General features: G+C 44.9%; 1 protein-coding gene across 1 annotated transcript in view; it reads left to right on the top strand.

Moving 5' to 3' along the window:
- LOC124556461 (glutamate receptor-interacting protein 1) overlaps window positions 1-20,930 on the top strand; it is a 615,250-nt gene that overhangs the window by 304,452 nt on the left and 289,868 nt on the right. The window contains exon 4 of the mRNA XM_047130411.1: window positions 4,347-4,509. Coding sequence (XP_046986367.1) covers window positions 4,347-4,509 — 163 coding nt within the window. The remainder of the gene's footprint in view (window positions 1-4,346; window positions 4,510-20,930) is intronic.

Raw genomic sequence — 20,930 nt, 5'->3', positions numbered from 1 at the left:
TGATGATGGCATTGAAGCAGAGGATGACACGCATAAAGCTGTTTCACAAAGGAAGACCGCACTGCAGTTCCTTCTCTAAATCCTCGCACAAACGACAAAAAGGCTGACATCGAAGTAAGTGTCCAAGGAATAGAAAAGCAACTGGAATCACTGAACAGAGGAAAGTCCACTGGACCTGACGGGATACCAATTCGTTTCTACACAGAGTACGCGAAAGAACTTGCCGCCCCCCCCCCCTCCAACAGCCGTGTACCGCAAGTCTCTAGAGGAACAGAAGGTTCCAAATGATTGGAAAAGAGCAAGAAGGGTCGTCGAGCAGATGCGCAAAACTATAGACCTGTATCTCTGACGTCGATCTGTTGTAGAATTTTAGAACATGTTTTTTGCTTGAGTATCATGTCGTTTTTGGAAACCCAGAATCTACTATGTAGCAATCAACATGGATTCCGGAAATAGCGATCGTGTGAGACCCAACTCGCTTTATTTGTTCATGAGACCCAGAAAATATTAGATACAGGCTCCCAGGTAGATGCTATTTTTCTTGACTTCCGGAAGGCGTTCGATACAGTTCTGCACTGTCGCCTGATAAACAAAGTAACAGCCTACGGAATATCAGACCAGCTGTGTGGCTGGATTGAAGAGTTTTTAGCAAACAGAACACAGCATGTTGTTCTCAATGGAGAGACGTCTACAGACGTTAAAGTAACCTCTGACGTGCCACAGGGGAGTGTTATGGGACCATTGCTTTTCACAATATATATAAATGACCTAGTAGATAGTGTCGGAAGTTCCATGCGGCTTTTCGCGGATGATGCTGTAGTATACAGAGAAGTTGCAGCATTAGAAAATTGTAGCGAAATGCAGGAAGATCTGCAGCGGATAGGCACTTGGTGCAGGAAGTGGCAACTGACCCTTAACATAGACAAATGTAATGTATTGCGAATACATAGAAAGAAGGATCCTTTATTGTTTGATTATATGATAGCGGAACAAACACTGGTAGCAGTTACTTCTGTAAAATATCTGGGAGTATGTGTGCGGAACGATTTGAAGTGGAATGACCATATAAAATTAGTTGTTGGTAAGGCGGGTACCAGGTTGAGATTCATTGGGAGAGTCCTTAGAAAATGTAGTCCATCAACAAACGAGGTGGCTTACAAAACACTCGTTCGACCTATACTTGAGTATTGCTCATCAGTGTGGGATCCGTACCAGATCGGGTTGACGGAGGAGGTAGAGAAGATCCAAAGAAGAGCGGCGCGTTTCGTCACAGGGTTATTTGGTAACCGTGATAGCGTTACGGAGAAGTTTAGCAAACTCAAGTGGCAGACTTTGCAAGAGAGGCGCTCTGTATCGCGGTGTAGCTTGCTGTCCGGGTTTCGAGAGGGTGCGTTTCTGGATGAGGTATCGAATACATTGCTTCCCCCTACTTATACCTCCCGAGGAGATCACGAGTGTAAAATTAGAGAGATTCGAGCGCGCATGGAGGCTTTCAGACAGTCGTTCCTCCCGCGAACCATACACGACTGGAACAGAAAAGGGAGGTAATGACAGTGGCACGTAAAGTGCCCTCCGCCACACACCGTTGGGTGGCTTGCGGAGTATAAATGTAGATGTAGATGTAGATGAATAGCATATTTCGTGACAGGTGGATTGGTCGTTGAATCCCGCACGTTCACCGGGTCTGACGTCCCCGGATTTCTTTCTGTGGGGTAGGTTGAAAGTATTTGCTATCGTGGTTCACCGACAACGCCTGACAACATGCGTCAGCGCATTGTCAATGCATGTGCGAACATTACGGAAGGCGAACTACTCGCTGTTGAGAGGAATGTCGTTACACATATTGCCAAATACATTGAGGTTGGCAGACATCATTTTGAGCATTTATTGCATTAATGTGGTATTTATAGGTAATCACGCTGTAACAGCATGCGTTCTCAGAAATGATAAGTTCACAAAGGTACATGTACCACATTGGAACAACCGAAATAAGATGTTCAAAGGCACCTGCGTTCTGTATTTTAATTTAAAAAACCTACATGTTACCGACTGTTCGTCTAACACTGTGAGCCATATGTTTGTGACTATTACAGCACCATCTATCACAAAGCGAAAAAAGTGGTCCAACTACAACATTCATATTTCTTTACGTACTACACGAATATGTAATAAAAATGGGAGGTTCCTATTTTAAAAAACGCAGTTGATATCCGTTTGACCTACGGCAGCGCCATCTAGCGGGCCAATCATAGCGCCATCTGGTTTCCCCCTTCAAGCTAGACAAGTTTCATTCTTTGTAGTTTTTTCGTTTGACGCTTATTTCGTGAGATATTTGGCCCGGTGTGGTGTGCGTACTGTAAGACTTTCGGTACACACACCATCAGATTATCTGACTTGTCGCTCTAACGAAGTAGGCGAGTGTCAGCAATATGTCTCGTGGTCTTATCGTGGCGTGTTTATCTACTGCCGTTAGGTCAGACCATAGAAATGCCACTTGCACGCCTAGAATAGCAGATTGACGGTGACCAGCTTTAAACAGAACTTGATTAATATTCACACACATTTATTAAAATAATAAAAAACATAGACATTACGTAACGTGATTCTGGATGCTGTTTACAATTGACAATCTAAAGTTCCTTTGGTCTTGGTACGTTAATCTTATTCTCACATATCTCTGATACTTGACAAAGTGTCTATTCATTTATCTTCATGGCTATGTACAGGAATGTGATACTGTTATTAGGCGCAGACTGAAACTTGGCTGTAGACTGGTACAGACAAATGCAGACTGGTACAGACTGGTGCAGACCAATGCAGACTGACTAATCGGAGGTCTGTACACTCGTTATAATACCTCGCGCGTTCAGGTATCACTGCACAAGTGTGATCCGTGAGGAGAAAAGGTTCTACATTAGCAGCAATCTCATTGGCTGCATTACATATTAATACGCGGATTGGCGGAAGAAGAATTTGGTCCGTCTCTAAGGCAGTGCCATCTCGTAGTATGGAGAAGGACGAGCGCTGTGCCTGCGCTGTTGTGCTTAGCGGGGTGCACTCTAGTGGGAAAGTTGTGTACGTGCTGACTGCGCGGAACTACGTACACAACACCTGGGCATGATCACTGGACCACCCTGTATATCTTTTAAATTTTTTGCCAAATTACGCGAGTTTTTGACTTTGTACTTTTTGTCGTAGGTGTAAAGTTATGTTATTAGTTTTTTTGTTAAGGTGTTTGAGGAGACGTGGAAAATTTATCAGCTGGTACAGCTTATGGGTGGGGAAAGTAGCACAGTCTGATTTTCGATTGCGGCTACGGTCTGATGAAATGGAGTCGCTGTGTATTAGGGGGCGGCCCATCCTGCCTGGATCTCTGCCCCCCCCCCCCTACCTTTTACCAATCCCTTCAGATCCTTGAACGCCATGCTCTCCGCCTCGCCTATCGCATCCGTCTCCCCTCCCCCACGTGGATCCTGTATGACCTCATTCCGTTCCCCCACCTCCACCTTTTCCTCAAACAGATACGGATCCTGTACACCTCCCCAAAACTCGATCCTCCTCACCCGCTTGTCTCCCCCATCCTCTCCCACCCCTGCCTGCTGCCACGCCTGTATTCCCACGTCCCACCCGGTCTCCATCTCTCCACCCTCCTTACCCTCTCCCAAGGTGGCTTCCGCCAGCTCTCCCTTCCTGGTGATGACCTCCTCCCCTCCATCTACCCCTCCTACCAACTTTGATCCTCCCTCCCTCTTCCTGTGTTTGCTCCTTTGGGCACCCTCCCTCCCTTCTCTCCCCCCTTCCCTCCCTCCTCCATTTATCCCCACTCATCCCCCGGGCTTCCCCTCCCCTGTCCCTCTACTCCTCCTCCCATCTCCTCAGCCATTGGCATCTTTGTTCTCCCCCCCCCCCCCCCCCCACCCTTCTTCCCCACTTGGTAGGTCCCCAGACTCGCACACGCTACGTGGACATTCGCGCGCCAGAGATCATCGCCATTAGTGTCTCATGTGTGTCGTCGTGTTTAGTGTTCAGTGTTCACCGTCACACTCCATCGTTCACCAGTGCCATCGACATCTTAAGTTTTTGTGCTTCGTGTCAACAGTTTGTAGTGTGGCTTGTCATCGAGTGTGAACGGCTTCATGTTTTTTTATGTTCATGTGTCTACTGTTTTTTCCCCGCCGTTTTGTTCCAACTCATGTGTCTTCTCTGTTTTATCATTGTACTACCTTTGGCTGAAGGGTGGCGTATTGTGCTGCTGCCAGCCTACCTGTTATACGGGTATTAAAATCACAATAAAGAACAAAAAAATATTAGGGGGCGGCGTGAGGACGGGAGGTTTGTTGTTGCAGGCGGCGAGGAGAGGCCGGTGCAGAAGACGGCGCAGGTGGTGCTGGAGCGAGACGCGGAGACGGGCAGCCTGGGCGTGACTCTGCGCGGCGGCCGGGCAGGGGAGCCGCCAGTCTGCCGACCGCTGCTCGTCACCACCGTGCGGCCCGGGGGGCCCGCCGACAGGTCGGTACACTCTCCATACACGACAGGCTGCAAGCCCACAGCTCCGTATCAAGGTTGGGGTGATTTTAATCACAAACAGGTACTTTGCGTAAGGCTTGTTTCATTTCTTCACTCGATTTGAGCCTCCTACGGACCGTGATTTAACTTCCGATTCCTCAGTAATTTGTCGTGCGATTAGAGTGAAGTTGTTTCCGAGCTTCTGTCTACTTTGTTCCAATTGTCTTTTCCGGTTGTCTCTGGTGATCGAAATCTAAAACCTTCTTTTGGAACATATTCCTGATCAGAATTTCGTGTTCTACGGTCTTCGTCTCTTTCACATCACGGTAAGAGTGATTTCAGGTGTGCCGCAGGGGAGTGTCGTAGGACCGTTGCTATTCACAATATACATAAATGACCTTGTGGATGACATCGGAAGTTCACTGAGGCTTTTTGCGGAAGATGCTGTGGTATATCGAGAGGTTGTAAGAATGGAAAATTGTACTGAAATGCAGGAGGACCTGCAGCGAATTGACGCATGGTGCAGGGAATGGCAATTGAATCTCAATGTAGACAAGTGTAATGTGCTGCGAATACATAGAAAGAAAGATCCCTTATCATTTACCTACAATATACCAGGTCAGCAACTGGAAGCAGTTAATTCCATAAATTATCTGGGAGTACGCATTAGGAGTGATTTAAAATGGAATGATCATATAAAGTTGATTGTCGGTAAAGCAGATGCCAGACTGAGATTCATTGGAAGAATCCTAAGGAAATGCAATCCGAAAACAAAGGAAGTAAGCTGCAGTACGCTTGTTCGCCCACTGCTTGAATACTACTAAGCAGTGTGGGATCCGTACCAGATAGGGTTGGTAGAAGAGATAGAGAAGATCCAACGGAGAGCAGCGCGCTTCGTTACAGGATCATTTAGTAATCTCGAAAGCGTTACGGAGATGATAGATAAACTCCAGTGGAAGACTCTGCAGGAGAGACGCTCAGTAGCTCGGTACCGGCTTTTGTTGAAGTTTCGATAACATACCTTCACCGAGGAGTCAAGCAGTATATTGCTCCCTCCTACGTATATCTCGCGAAGAGACCATGAGGATAAAATCAGAGAGATTAGAGCCGACACAGAGGCATACCGACAATCTTTCTTTCCACGAACAATACGAGACTGGAATAGAAGGGAGAACCGATAGAGGTACTCAAAGTACCCTCCGCCACACACCGTCAGGTGGCTTGCTGAGTATGGATGTAGATGTAGATGTAGATGTAGAGATCAGAATCTAAAACCTTCTTTTGGAACATATCCCTGATCATAATTTCGTGTTCTACGGTCATCGTCTCTTTCACATCACTTCTGATTTCTTGCAGTCATTTTCACTGGGAAGATTTTTTGCGACTGGTATGTTCAAAAATACTCCTCACATATTTCGTTATTCGTTATTTCATTGTTACATTTAGTTGTTCCATTTTCTTGTACTGATCTTCCTTGCTCTCGTTCCTGTATTCATCGTCGTGGTTCTTATTTTTAATTTTTTTTTTTTTTGACCTCATTATTTTTCTTAAAATTTTACTCTTCCCTCTCGCATTTTTTCTGTTTATATTGTCTTGGTCATATCCAGCGGCGTATAAAATTTTGTTTTCATTACTAATATAGTGCTGTAACATTGCTTGGGAGAAAATACACTACACAACACAATTAAAGGGTTGCTTTTTCGGAACCCCGTAATTGTCTCCCATTGCGACGCACAAGTTTGAAATTTAGCCCAATGGATCCTAAACTTTCCTCTGTAACGTGACCAAAGCGTGGCGGACTGCGGCGTCACCCTCTGGCTCGGCGAAGCTTAAAAAGGCAAAGTGTCGATACATACGATAAAAGGCCAGAGCTCAGGAGTACATGTGAAGTGTAAGGTTGGTTAACGCGCGAGATTGGCGCCAGATTTCACCGTAATTCATCCCAACACCTCTATGGACGTATCACACGATGTGAAGTTAGTCACACTCTCTCTCTCACCCACATTTCACTCCTTCTTTTGACACATCGGCGTTGGAGGCCATGACCGCAACGCTCAGAGTTGAAATCACGCGGTTTCCTTACGTATGGCCGAGGAAAACATTTTAGACACACCATCGCTCAGAACCAATACGAAGAAGCCTCATAGGTTGGTATTAAAGGCCGTCAATGAAACCACCCCTTCCCTGAGGACGTTTATTCCCACACGTTTTGGTGTCGAAAACGACAGTTCACAGTGCGAGGAATGAGAGGACGACGTTCTTGATAACTTCTAGTGCTGCTGTCAGCCCCAAGACGATTCAGTCCTTTTCTAAGGACGCCGTGGGTTTACAACCCCTTGAAATTGATTTGATCCCTTTGAGGTGTAGGGCAACACCAATGGTTCATCTGGTGTACAGGATGGAACCACGAGGGATCGTTCAGAACCATTCAACATAGTCTGAACGTGATCCGAAGCAGCAATGGATGTTGGTCCCCTAATATCCCCAGCCACCATCCCATCCAAATTCAAACGGTTCAAATGGCTCTGAGCACTATGGGACTTAATATCTAAGGTCATCAGCCCCCTAGAACTTAGAACTACTTAAACCTAACGAACCTTAGGACATCACACACATCTATGCCCGAGGCAGGATTCGAACCTGCGGTCGTAGTGGTCGCACGGTTTCAGACTGAAGCGCTTAGCACCGCTCGTCTACTCAGGCCAGCCCATCCCATTCGGCGACGCCCTTGGTGCTGCCTACGCCCCTTTGTAGGGCACTTTAAAAATGTTCCTGTACATAAACAGCCATTCACTGATTACTATGCGCCGGTGTGACAGGAAACCATTACGGCATTGTTCAGCTGAGTGACTACATCACTAAAGTAGCGCCTGCTGGTCGCTTTCGAAATCTAACAGGTGTCGAAAAGGATGCTTGTCACGCCGGCTCCTAAGTATCAGTGAATGGTTGTCTCTGAACCGAATTAATTTTAAAGTGCCCAACAGAGGTACATGGGAGGCGCCGAGGGCTTTCCGTACCGAACGGGTTTTAGAGGTACCCGTTTGCTTTTTTATTCACGTGTGTGTCAATGTCGTAGCACCACGCATGAGATTTTAAAAAGCATAAACACCATTTTCTGCTTCAGATCACGTTCAAATTTCGTCAAACGGATCTGAAAGGTCCCTATTGTTTCCACGCTGTATGCCAGAGCAAAAACTACGGTAGTGCTACACCTCAAAGAGACAAGGGCACGTTCATTGTGACTGCACCCCACGATGTCCTTAGAGGAGAAGGGTTTAATCGACTGAGAGGTGTCAGTAGTGTCAAAGGTTTTCAAGAACGTCTCGTGGTGCTCATCCCTCTGCGTGGGAATCAACGCTCCAAATGAAAGGTGATTTCATTGAAGCCCTTTAATGCCATGCCCTGAGGCCTCTTTACGTCGATTCTGAGCGGTGGCACATCTGAAATGTTTTGCTTGGCTACCCATAAGCAAACCGCGTGATTTCAACGCTGGGCATTACGGTTCTGGTCTCCATTCAAATGACTCTGAGCACTATGGGACTTAACATCTGAGGTCATCAGTTCCCTAGACTTAGAACTACTGAAACCTAACTAACCTAAGGACATCACACACATCCATGCCCGAGGCAGGATTCGAACCTGCGACCGTAGCAGCAGCGCGGTTCCGGACTAAAGCGCCTAGAACCGCTCGGTCACATCGGCCGGCTCTGACCTCCATTGCTGACGCGTCAAAAGAAGGGGTGAAATGTAGGCAACAGGGGGTGTGACGACCTTCCCATCGTGTGATCGCATGGCTTTCGCAATCGAAAATGACACCTCGCAGTGCGATGAGCTGCAGGACGACATTCTTGACAACCCTTGACACTGCTGATATTGGGCAGAACTGTGGTGAAACTTGGTGCCAATGTTGACACCCTTAACCCACCTTACACCTCACATCAACTTCTGAGCTCTGGCATTTTTTGCGTATGTGTTGACACCTTGCTACTTTAAGCGTTGCCGGCTGGTGTGGCCGTGCGGTTCTAGGCGCTTCAGTCTGGAACCGCGTGACCGCTACGGTCGGAGGTTCGAATCCTGCCTCGGGCATGGATGTTTGTGATGTTCTTAGGTTAGTTAGCTTTAATTAGTTCTAAGTTCTAGGGGACTGATGACCACAGATGTTAAGTCCCATAGTGCTCAGTGCCATTTGAACCATTTTTTTAAGCGTGCCGAGTTCGAGGGTGAGGTCGCAGGGCACCTCGCTTTTGCAGCGTTACAGAGGAAGTTGTAGCTCCCTTTGAGCCAAATTTCAAACTTCAGCGTCGCAATGAGGACACTCACAGTGTTACGAAAAAGCAACACTTTGTGTTCCCCAGTGTTGATATCTCAGTAAGCACATTTTGAGTCGATTAAAAAGCCGTTTCCATTTTCCTTGCCCTGGGTTTATCATCATCCTCGCTACCATCGTTGTTCTGCTTTACCTCAATATTCTATTTAAATTTATTGACTCTTTTAATTTTTCTGTAATCTGTGTTCATGTAATTAAGAGCATGTCTCATATTTTTCATATATTCTGTTTTTGTGCAAGATATTTGAAACCTATTTCTTCAGCGATTATTTACCTATGTTGATTTTTCTTGTTGCGATCGTTTTGTCAACAGCAAATACCGCGAGAGAATGGGCAAGTCTATTTACTCTATAACGAGGTATCGGAAATCGTAGGTCTCTTATACAAAAGTATTTCGAAAATACCCTGAACAACCTCGGAAATTTGCCGATGGGGATCGGCTTCACCCTGTATATTATTGATAATATTCCTGAAAGTGAGTGCTGTGTAATAGCCAACTTCTGCACATATTATCTATGCAGTAACATGATTATTATACATAAAAACTATCATTTCAAACCTCCTCTGTTCCATTTACGTATGGTTTACTGAAATAACGACTGTCGATAACCCTCCACGTGATCTCGAATTTCTCTGATTCTTCCGTCACTCACATTTAGCGAGATGAATTAATGACTCCCTGTGGATAATCTGTCCTTCTGAGAAATCTCCACTCCGCCATTCCCCCTCCTCCTCCCCCACTCCTCTGGGAAATCCCCTCTCTGATAGCAGTACACCTTTGGTTTCAAATTGACTAGTTAATTAAATTGGTCAATTAATCATCCCCTCCCCTCTGGGAAATCCATAGCCCTACTCCCTCCTCCACTCCCATGACCCTCCCCCACCTGTAAATTGATGGGAAAAAGACTCAGTTGATTGGCTATTTTGGCGGGAAATCGATTGCAGTGTATGCATTATTGATTAAACAATTTCTGGTAGACAAAACGAAATGTGTAATATTATTTATTTAAACAATTTATGAGACACAAGGCAGTGTCTGAAATATAGTTTATTTATTTATTTAAAGAATTTGTCAGAAAATTGACTGCAGTGTATGGAATACTGTTTATTTAAGCAATTTGTGGGTGACATGGCGTTAAGGAATATTTAAAAATTGTGGCGCTTTTTTATTCCGATCACGCAAGGATAACCACCATGAAACAATCATCACACGTAATTACACAGTCACAGATCGCGCTAAACATATCGTTGCCGACTGCTGGACCAATCGCACTGCACAGCGCGTGCCACCGGTCTGGGACCGCCACAGCTAATCTGCACAAACAAAACTTCAGGTAGCGGCATCCCTCCCACTAAAATTTGATACCAGACTCTCTCTCTCTCTCTCTCTCTCTCTCTCTCTCTCTCCCTCTCCCTCTTCCTCTCTCCCTCCCTCCCTCTCTATATCTCAAGCGGTTATTTCCTATTTATGTGAACCAACGTATGCAAACCAAATGTCCTTCCCACTTCTCCTCCCTGCGGCTGGTCCCGGCGGAGGTTCGAGTCCTCCATCGGGCATGGGTGTGTGTGTTTGTCCTTAGGATAACTTAGGTTAAGTAGTGTGTAAGCTTAAGGACTGATGACCTTAGCAGTTAAGTGCCATAATATTTCACACACATTTGAACATTTTTCCTCCTCCCTTCCATTCCACTCCCCTGCTTCCCTCGCTACTCATGCAGATCTGATTCTGGTAGTCGGCATATTCCTTTGCTCTCACATTCCTACATCTAGGAAAGCCTGTTGGGATGGAACAGAGACATTAAAAAAAGAAGTAGGTAGCATCCGTCGTGTACCGCACTAACCCTTCTTTTCTCCTAAACAAAATAGTGGATACCTGGTAGATTCCCAGCTGTGGATGTCTTGGAAATATGCCCTCACACTATCATATTGATTGACTAATTAATTAAATCAATACCTTTTGTATGTGGGCAGTTTTTCGTTGCATCCTACAGGTGGATACTAGGACTGGTATCCCATAACTGCCCTGTTTCCAAACCATTCTGAATTTCTGTGTCCTTTGACTCCTATTGGTGGATACTGGCACAGTTATGTCATTTGGTAGGAATTCCATTACGTTGGAGGTATCTGAGAGTTTAAGATTTCATCTCAACTGCGTACTATGTCCTTCAACAATCTGCAGAGCGGTTGGAATGATGTGTGACCTTGTGGTTCAACTACCAGAAACAATAAATTGATCAATCGGAAATTTGATTTTGCAATTAGTTTTTTAAAGCACTATATAATCCATGCGTTGGGTCTCTCAGTTACATCAGGACGAACAATGGAGAGGAGGAGGAGAAGGAAGGGTCTAACACGTGATTGCTTTGCCACCGTGTATGCGCATCTCAGCGTTTGTGCCAGGTGATCTGCCGACTTCGGCCGGAAAACGCTGCCTAACGTATACTGAATATTAGTTTGCAATTCACCTGTGGAAAGGGCGACACAACTGTAACCTGCCTGACCAGTTTGGAATGCTTGGAGGTGGCGGCTCACACTTTAAGATGGAAATGTCAGTTCGTTCTGATCACCGGCTACCTGCAGCACGAACCCGGATGACAGGCAGAGTCCTGCTAGGGAAAGAGCCACATATTTGTCAGTGTAATTACATTTAAATATTACGATCATAGTACCACTCTGGTGACATTCCACAATGAGCAAAGTATAGAAAATACCTCCTTCTGTGGCCAATACAATCGATTTCCTGTCAAATATCCAATCTACTGCGTCTTTTTCCCACCAATTTCCAGGTGGGGGAGAGGAGGGGCATTGGGCGAGGACAGGGGGACTGGGGGATTTTTCAGAGGTGGAGAGGTTAATTAATAGATCAGTTTAATTAATTAGTCAATTAATTTGCTATCAAAGGTTTGCTTGTATTGGTGAGGGGATTTTCCAGAGGAGTGAGGGAAGAGGAGGTGGAGAGACGTGGGTGGAAGTTTCTCAGAGAGTCATAAATCAACCCCCAGGGGGCCATAAATCAATTAACAGAACGATAGTTTAAGGTGTGGGGGGAGGGTTTACATGAAAAATCACTTAGCAGAACAATAGGTCGAAGTCATAAATCAATCAGCTGTCACAATTTAATTGATTTGCATATTAATTTGATGTCAAAAGTGTGCCAGAACGAACATCATCCCACTACTTGTGCTTGTTCGTTGCACACCACACCACTTTTGTGGCTTCTGTCACTGGAATTTGATAGGTACGTCCGTGGGACCTACTAAACGAACCTGTGACGAAATCGCGCCTCTTCTTGTCTAAGGTAACTACCATATTGCTTTGGAAATGAAGTCCTTCTTTTTTTACTTGTTCCACATCACTGTCTATGGAAAGGAAACAATCAAAGTATACGACTTCTTCCTCTATGAAGAAATGATATAAATTAGAAAGTGCAGTTATACCTATGCTCACCATGAAAAGAAACGTTATCTTGGTGCAAGGACACGACTCTAGTCATTAATGTAAGAAAATATAAACGAAAAAATGTAATAACCTTCGAGTTTGATAATTGTAACCTGTTATGTGATACAAATATGAGAGGGTAATATTTTGAAGAGAATATGAAGAGAAACAACCACATAGACACATGTGAAACAAATGGCAACTTCTGGTTTACTGGTAAGACATTGGGAAACTCCACTTGCTGAACAAATGGATTGCTTACAAAACCCTTGCACTTGCTGTGCTGCTCAATTTTGTTGGTTCCGTATCTGGAGACATCGAATGTATTCGAAGAAATGCGGTCCAGGTAGCGACAGTGTTGAATATCTCGCGAGGAACATATAAAATCCCAAATGGTAGACTCTTGAAGGTAGATGCTTAACGCCTCGCGAAGACCAATGTAGAAAATCCGAAGAGCAATTTTCAGGAAGGAATGTGCTTATGGTCTTTTATTTTTATTATATTTTAAAATTCTTGGATACGTATTCCGTAGATCATTCGAGGGATTATGTAGCGATTATTTTAGCGCAATGATGTGGAAACAGTCAGTTTTCAAGATGTCTATACATGATTAGTGTTAACATTGATGCACACATCATTATTTTTTGTCCTTCTAATCCAAATACACTTCAATTTTTAATTTTTGTTTTGCTTTGTTTTTTACTCGCTACCAGGTTTTAAGCAGAAGTTCCGCGGTGGAATAGGAGTTGTCTAGGAGAAATGGTTTTAAATTAGATTTAAAATTTGCTTCGCTACCTATCAAGATACTCTATGTTAATGGGCAAATCATAAAAAAAATTTGATGCTGCATATTTATATTCTCTGCCGGCCAGAATGACCGAGCGGTTCTAGGCCCTACAGTCTGGAACCGCGCGTCCGCTGCGGTCGGAGGTTCGAATCCTGCCTCGGGCATGGATGTGTGTGATATCCTTAGGTTAGTTAGGTTTAAGTCGTTCTAAGTTCTAGGGGACTGGCGACCTCAGAAGGTAAGTCCCATTTTTTTAAATTCTCTCTGAGGCACTGACAGCTTTAAGAATGGGTAATAAAGGTCATTTTTCCCACTAGTGTTGTATCTATGAACATCATTGTCCTTCTCAAACTGTGTTGGATTATTAACACTATGCCGTCCGGCGACACCACAGTGGTGTCGTGCGCTAAATAGCGGTGAACGGCCGGCGACATCACACTGGTGTCGTCTGCATAGTATCGCTCAGTGGCCGGTGACACCAGAGTGGTGTCGTGAGTATAGTTTAGCGCAGTGGCCGGCGACAGCACTTTAGTATCTTTTGCGTTCTATTCGTGTTTCGTTGAGGTGACAATTAGTTACACGCGTCAACAAGTGTTTTGTTTTTAAAGGTACTTGTGCTCTTTCATCATGGTGGACGAAAGAGACAATAGGATTATTTACTATGAATGCGCGGACGTCTTGTCTGACGTTCCGGACGATTTGGCCGATAGGGAAGAAGACATTGGATATCAAAAAAATGAAACTGAAGACGAATCCTAGGAAGATAGTGAAATACGTCCAAGAAGAATTCGGCGAACGCTATAATAAATTTGAAGGATCCCGGGTCCAAACATACGAGTATTTGCCAAAGATATGCAGAGCGTTGAGAACATCGTACAATTATATATTGGGAACGGTCTATTTGAATATAATAGTAACGAAACCAAAAAGTACTACAGTCAAAATTGCAATAGAAGGAAACTGGAGTAAAAAAAAAAATGCCAAATTTGTCGACGTTACGGGACCCGAACTCAGAAAGTGGTTTGGGCTTGCTATCCTTATGGGAGTTGTAAGAAAAGCAAGGATCAATTATTATTGGTCAACGAATCTGTTGATAGACACACCGATATTTCGCAAAACGATGTCCCGCAACCGATTCAGACAAATATAATTTTTACATTTTTCCGACAGCAACAATAAACTGGATAATGCCGACCGGGCCGGCCAGAGTGGCCGAGCGGTTTTAGACACTAAAGTCTGGAGCCGCGCGACCGCTACGGTCGCAGATTCGTATCCTGCCTCGGGCATGGATGTGTGTGATGTCCTTAGGTTAGTTAGGTTTAAGTAGTTCTAAGTTCTAGGGGACTGATGACCTCAGCAGTTAAGTCCCATAGTGCTCAGAGCCATTTGAACCGACCGGCTTGTCAAAGTGCAATTCGTAATTGATTATTTTTCCTAAAAGTTTCAAAAAATGGCTCTGAGCACTATGGGACTTAACATATATGGTCATCAGTCCCCTAGAACTTAGAACTACTTAAACCTCACTAACCTAAGGACATCACACAACACCCAGCCATCACGAGGCAGAGAAAATCCCTGACCCCGCCGGGAATCGAACCCGTGAGCCCGGGCGTGGGAAGCGAGAACGCTACCGCACGACCACGAGCTGCGGGCCCTAAAAGTTTAAAGAAACGTTTAATCTGAGTCAAATGGCTCTGAGCACTATCTGAGGTCATCAGTCCCCTAGAACTTAGAACTACTTAAACCTAACTAACCTAAGGACATCACACACATCCACGCCCGAGGCAGGATTCGAACCTGCGACAGTAGTAGTCGCGCGGTTCCGGGCTACCGCGGCCGGCTAATCTAAGTCAAAACATCTCAACTGATGAAGGAATGATACCATGGCGTGGACGGTTAAAATTTAAAGTTTACAATCCATCGAAAATTACGAGCCGGCCGGAGTGGCCAAGCGGTTCTAGGCGCTTCAGTCTGGAACCGCGCGACCGCTACGGTCGCAGGTTCGAATCCTGCCTCGGGCATGGATGTGTGTGATGTCCTTAGGTTAGTTAGGTTTAAGTAGTTCTAAGTTCTATGGGACTGATGACCTCCGAAGTTAAGTCCCATAGTGCTCAGAGCCATTTGAACCATTTTTTTTTTTTTTTTTTTTTAATTGCGAAACACGGCATACTCATTCGGAAGCTGTGTGATTCGAGTACGGGATACATTTCCTCATTCAAGATATACTCCGGCGGTGGACAGTCTTTAGCAAAAACAGTGATGGAACTATTGACACCTTATGATGGAAAGTGGCATCACCTCTGCTTGGATAGTTATTATAACAGTGTAGAACTTACAGAGAATTTACTTCAAAAGAAAATTCGAGTTTGTGGAACGATACGGAAAAATAGATTTCCGGAAAATTAAAGCGCGCAAAAATCAATGTGTTTGAAGTTTATCATCAACGGAAAGGTGACAAGCGGCCGGCGACAACCCAAGTAATACGACTTAGCGCTGCCGGCGCCAAGCGAATAAATTTGTACGAGACTTGCGGACGGCAAAGTGTTAATGACGAATTTCGTCGTCGAATATATATGTACTGTGACGGCGCAGTTAAAGTGCCTAGTTCTTTGAAGAGGTACGTACATCACGTCCATGGGTAAACACCATATATTATTCTCACTGCTCCCTATTACTTCCACCGATATAGTGAAGCACTTCCATCTACACTCCTGGAAATTGAAATAAGAACATCGTGAATTCATTGTCCCAGGAAGGGGAAACTTTATTGACACATTCCTGGGGTCAGATACATCACATGATCACACTGACAGACCCACAGGCACATAGACACAGGCAACAGAGCATGCACAATGTCGGCACTAGTACAGTGTATATCCACCTTTCGCAGCAATGCAGGCTGCTATTCTCCCATGGAGACGATCGTAGAGATGCTGGATGTAGTCCTGTGGAACGGCTTGCCATGCCATTTCCACCTGGCGCCTCAGTTGGACCAGCGTTCGTGCTGGACGTGCAGACCGCGTGAGACGACGCTTCATCCAGTCCCAAACATGCTCAATGGGGGACAGATCCGGAGATCTTGCTGGCCAGGGTAGTTGACTTACACCTTCTAGAGCACGTTGGGTGGCACGGGATACATGCGGACGTGCATTGTCTTGTTGGAACAACAAGTTCCCTTGCCGGTCTAGGAATGGTAGAACGATGGGTTCGATGACGGTTTGGATGTACCGTGCACTATTCAGTGTCCCCTCGACGATCACCAGTGGTTTACGGCCAGTGTAGGTGATCGCTCCCCACACCATGATGCCGGGTGTTGGCCCTGTGTGCCTCGGTCGTATGCAGTCCTGATTGTGGCGCTCACCTGCACGGCGCCAAACACGCATACGACCATCATTGGCACCAAGGCAGAAGCGACTCTCATCGCTGAAGACGACACGTCTCCATTCGTCCCTCCATTCACGCCTGTGCGACACCACTGGAGGCGGGCTGCACGATGTTGGGGCGTGAGCGGAAGACGGCCTAACGGTGTGCGGGACCGTAGCCCAGCTTCATGGAGACGGTTGCGAATGGTCCTCGCCGATACCCCAGGAGCAACAGTGTCCCTAATTTGCTGGGAAGTGGCGGTGCGGTCCCCTACGGCACTGCGTAGGATCCTACGGTCTTGGCGTGCATCCGTGCGTCGCTGCGGTCCGGTCCCAGGTCGACGGGCACGTACACCTTCCGCCGACCACTGGCGACAACATCGATGTACTGTGGAGACCTCACGCCCCACGTGTTGAGCAATTCGGCGGTACGTCCACCCGGCCTCCCGCATGCCCACTATACGCCCTCGCTCAAAGTCCGTCAACTGCACATACGGTTCACGTCCACGCTGTCGCGGCATGCTACCAGTGTTAAAGACTGCGATGGAGCTCCGTATGCCACGGCAAACTGGCTGACACTGACGGCGGCGGTGCACAAATGCTGCGCAGCTAGCGCCATTCGACGGCCAACACCGCGGTTCCTGGTGTGTCCGCTGTGCCGTGCGTGTGATCATTGCTTGTACAGCCCTCTCGCAGTGTCCGGAGCAAGTATGGTGGGTCTGACACACCGGTGTCAATGTGTTCTTTTTTCCATTTCCAGGAGTGTAGTTGTACTTGCATCTTAAATACTTCGACGTAATAAAGCTATGGCGTGTAACATACGTGCGCAAATAGAATACGGACATTAGTTTTGAGTGAATATTATTTTCTGGTTATAGGTTTTTGCAGATACATATGTAGAATAGCCCGAAGCCAAGGTTAGGTTAAAAGGTGAATGTTCGGGTAGTTAACGAAGGTGTTGCCAAGAGAACAAATGTAATTATTGTTATGGTTACGAATGTTGCAGTCGAAGCGGCATTTACGCCCCCTGTTTAGCTGAACGTGGTATCGAATGCTTCAACTAATCTCGCGAAACGACGAGCATTTAATCTGTGAAAATTACATCTCGAGAACTATTCAAGCTGCATGTGTAAGGCATCAATACAGAATACAAGACCGCAATCGAAAGAAATTTCTCAGGAGGAAGAATATTCAACACTGCAGTATACCGCTACTAGTTACCTATAATTTTAAAGTAAGTGTAGGCATGAGAAACATAACAGAGAAGTTTGGAATTGAAATGAATCTGAATTACTTTACAAATCCTCAAACACAGATTATCGAAACAAATAAATAATGCTACCTTCTCAAAACATGCCTCTTATTACAAATTGCAAAATACATTAATATATTTTCAAACTGTATCCGTATATATTCTAGAGCAGAAGACACACTTCGGAAATCTGAAAGGCTTAACCTGTTTTCTTAAGGTGATGGTGTAACTAATCAGTAAGATATCACTGTAGCGTGACTGTAACGACATCTATCGATGTGCTCGGTAGTTCACGGCATCCTACGTTATTGGCTCCAGAAGCCTATTACTAGTTCTAACAAAGAATGTAAACCAACAAAGAAGCAACGATGAACCATCATGTATATCGACGTGTCTTTTTAGTGGTTTTAAACTGATAACGACGTCGAGCAAAGTCAAAAGTGACTTCTTAAAATTTTTGAATCATCAACATTCATGACTGTATTGCACTACAACTGTTCAGTAACTCTAAATGCACAACGAGAAGGGCTAAAATTTATCAACTCTGACCCTCACTCCCCCTCCTTTCCTCTGTCCTTTTCCCGGGCTCCCTCTCCTCCCTCTTCCATCTTCTTTTTTCCCCACCTCCCCTCTCTCTGCCTCCTTCCCTCCCCGACTCCTTTTGCATTTCCCTCCTCTGCCTCTTCTCATTCCCTCTAGCGTCTGCCCTGCCCCTTTCCCCCTTTATGAGTCCTCTCCCTCCTTGGTTCCCCCCCCCCTTTTCGTTTTTCCTTCCTCCCTCCTTGTTCTTCCCCCTCCTCCAGGTCCCCCCCCCCCCCCCCATCTTCCTTTGGCTCGGGAAAGTCATCTTTGTGCCATTTTCGTGCAGTGTTTTACAGTGAGTGTTCCGTGTTGTGTTTTTTTGGGAATTGTTGCGAACGGCCATCATACTGTTGCTGGGTGTGCTTTTTATCTCTTGCGAACAGAAACCAGACTGTCGCCGTGTTTTTTAATTGTGTATGTACTACGTTAGTTGTCTGATTCCTGTGTCTTTTATTAACATTGCCAACCCCTTTTGTTTTCTGTTTTAACTTTCCGCTTTTTCCGCCATTTTACACTTTAAGTCACCGTTTTATCGCCTGTTTTTCTTGTTTCTTTTCTTCTTCCGTTTTTTAAAAAAAAAGTCTGTAGGCTGTAGAGTAGCGTACTAAAAAATGGGGGGGGGGGGCTAAAATCTCAAGATTTACATTGTGCCAGCATCTTTAAGAGAACTACCTCACAGCATTCGAAATGTGTAGTCCTATGCTAGTTTATATTAGGGTCTAAACCTGTTTAATTTTTGTCAGAGCTTTTCAATTTAGTGCATCTCTATAATCTTGTTCCTTAATTTACAACACAGTGAGCTATGTTCTGGAACACCATTAACTATTTGTTGTTCTGTCGTCCACAGTTTGTATGTAATATTATACTGATATTTTATCATTATTTAAGATCTGTCTGATCACAACTGAATACAACTATTTTTCTTGCCATACGCCTTTCGCCTTTATTATTTGCAAAGTATATTCAGTCGCCTGGACTATATACACACTTGCGTTTAAACTATTTTGTTGTACGTTTTGAAAATTATATATTCATGTCATGAACAGTTCTGGAACTTCCTGTTTATCGATGACGTAGTGACAGTATAAATATTTACTTACAAATTTCGTAGATGTTGGTCTATATGTGTTATTTTCGTGTTTTGCAGCTGTTCAAAAATGGCTCTGAGCACTATGGGACTTAACTTCTAAGATCATCAGTCCCCTAGAACTTAGAACTACTTAAACCTAACTAACCTAAGGACATCTCACATATCCATGCCCGAGGCAGGATTCGAACCTGCGACCGTAGCGGTCGCGCGGTTCCAGACTGTAGCGCCTAGAAACGCTCGGCCACTCCGGCCGGCGTGCAGCTGTTCTTCTTCTGCTTTCTGCCATACGAAAATTTGTTTTCACAACACTAGGAAATGTACGTGTGTTTACTTAGTATTATGCTTTGGATGGTGACGCCATCTGTTGAATGTTATTATCACCTGTTGAAAAATATTTGCATAACCACAAACACACACACACACAAGTGTTGGTAATACTATTCAACAGTTGGCAACACCATCCAAAACACGACAACACGTAAACGTATAGTCTTTTCCTAGTGCTATGAAAATAAAGTTTCGTATGGCAGAAAGCAGAAGAATAATAGCTAATAATAGAAAAAAAACACATGTCGCCCAGAGTCTACGAAATTTGTAAGTAGAAATTTATACTATCACTGCATCATAAATAATCAGAAAGTACCAGAACTGTTGTAACCTCAATATATAATGTCCAAAATGTAAAGCAAAATATTTTGAACATAAATATGAATATATTCCAGGCCACTGACGGAACCTTGCAGGTACTAAAAGCGAAATGCATATGACAAGAAAAAATTGGTTTATTCAGTTGTGTTTAGCTGTATCTAAAGTAATAATTATCAACGTACTATGTTCTGGAAATTGACACTAGCACAACAAGTTGCTTTCTTTTTTTATCTAGAATATTAACCGCTCGCTTTTTTGCACAGTAATTCAAATTTCTAATTGAATTTTAAAAATATAACTGTAGGGAAAGGGGAGAATGGCACCGATGGTGTAACTTTCCAGCAGTTGTGACGACTTCAGAAGTTACGTCACAATGGAAAGCCAAAAATTTTGGTTTTATCGAATTAACTACAACTAACATTCTGGCATACATATATCGACAAAATTTGGATAGCAGGTAGCGCTGGCTTTTGCCTTTCTGGCATTAAAACCAACACGTCATTGAGTTGCTCAGGGTTCTAGATTGTGACAGGTCTCCAACGGCCAAATAACTCGAGGTTTCCTCGATGTTAAGCTCACGTGGCAATCACATAGCCGAATACGCAACAATATTTCACAGTGATTCGGCGCACTCTACCTGCTCAACAGCATCAATTTGGAACTATCGGGAGAATATGCCCTCAGTCTTTACCGGCTTTTCGTCAGTTCGGTTCTGTATTTGTGAAAAGATACCGTGTTCTAAATCCTTAACAGTGAGCCATGTAGCAGCAGACGCTAGCTGGCGAGCTTATCCTCCAAGAAACTCCCGCCTTCTACGGCGGGCAGGGCACTGTCGGACTGCGTTGACAGTGGGAGTTAATAGCGAGCGCGGGTGTCAGGGAAGCAGTAGTTGGGCACATTCGGTCGAGTGAGCATGTAGTGAAAGAGCTGTGAGCCAG

This window comes from Schistocerca americana, chromosome X (genome assembly GCF_021461395.2).
Source record: "Schistocerca americana isolate TAMUIC-IGC-003095 chromosome X, iqSchAmer2.1, whole genome shotgun sequence".
NCBI lineage: Eukaryota > Metazoa > Arthropoda > Insecta > Orthoptera > Acrididae > Schistocerca > Schistocerca americana.
Note: the sequence above shows the minus strand (reverse complement) of the source record. Positions and strands in the feature narration are given on the sequence as shown.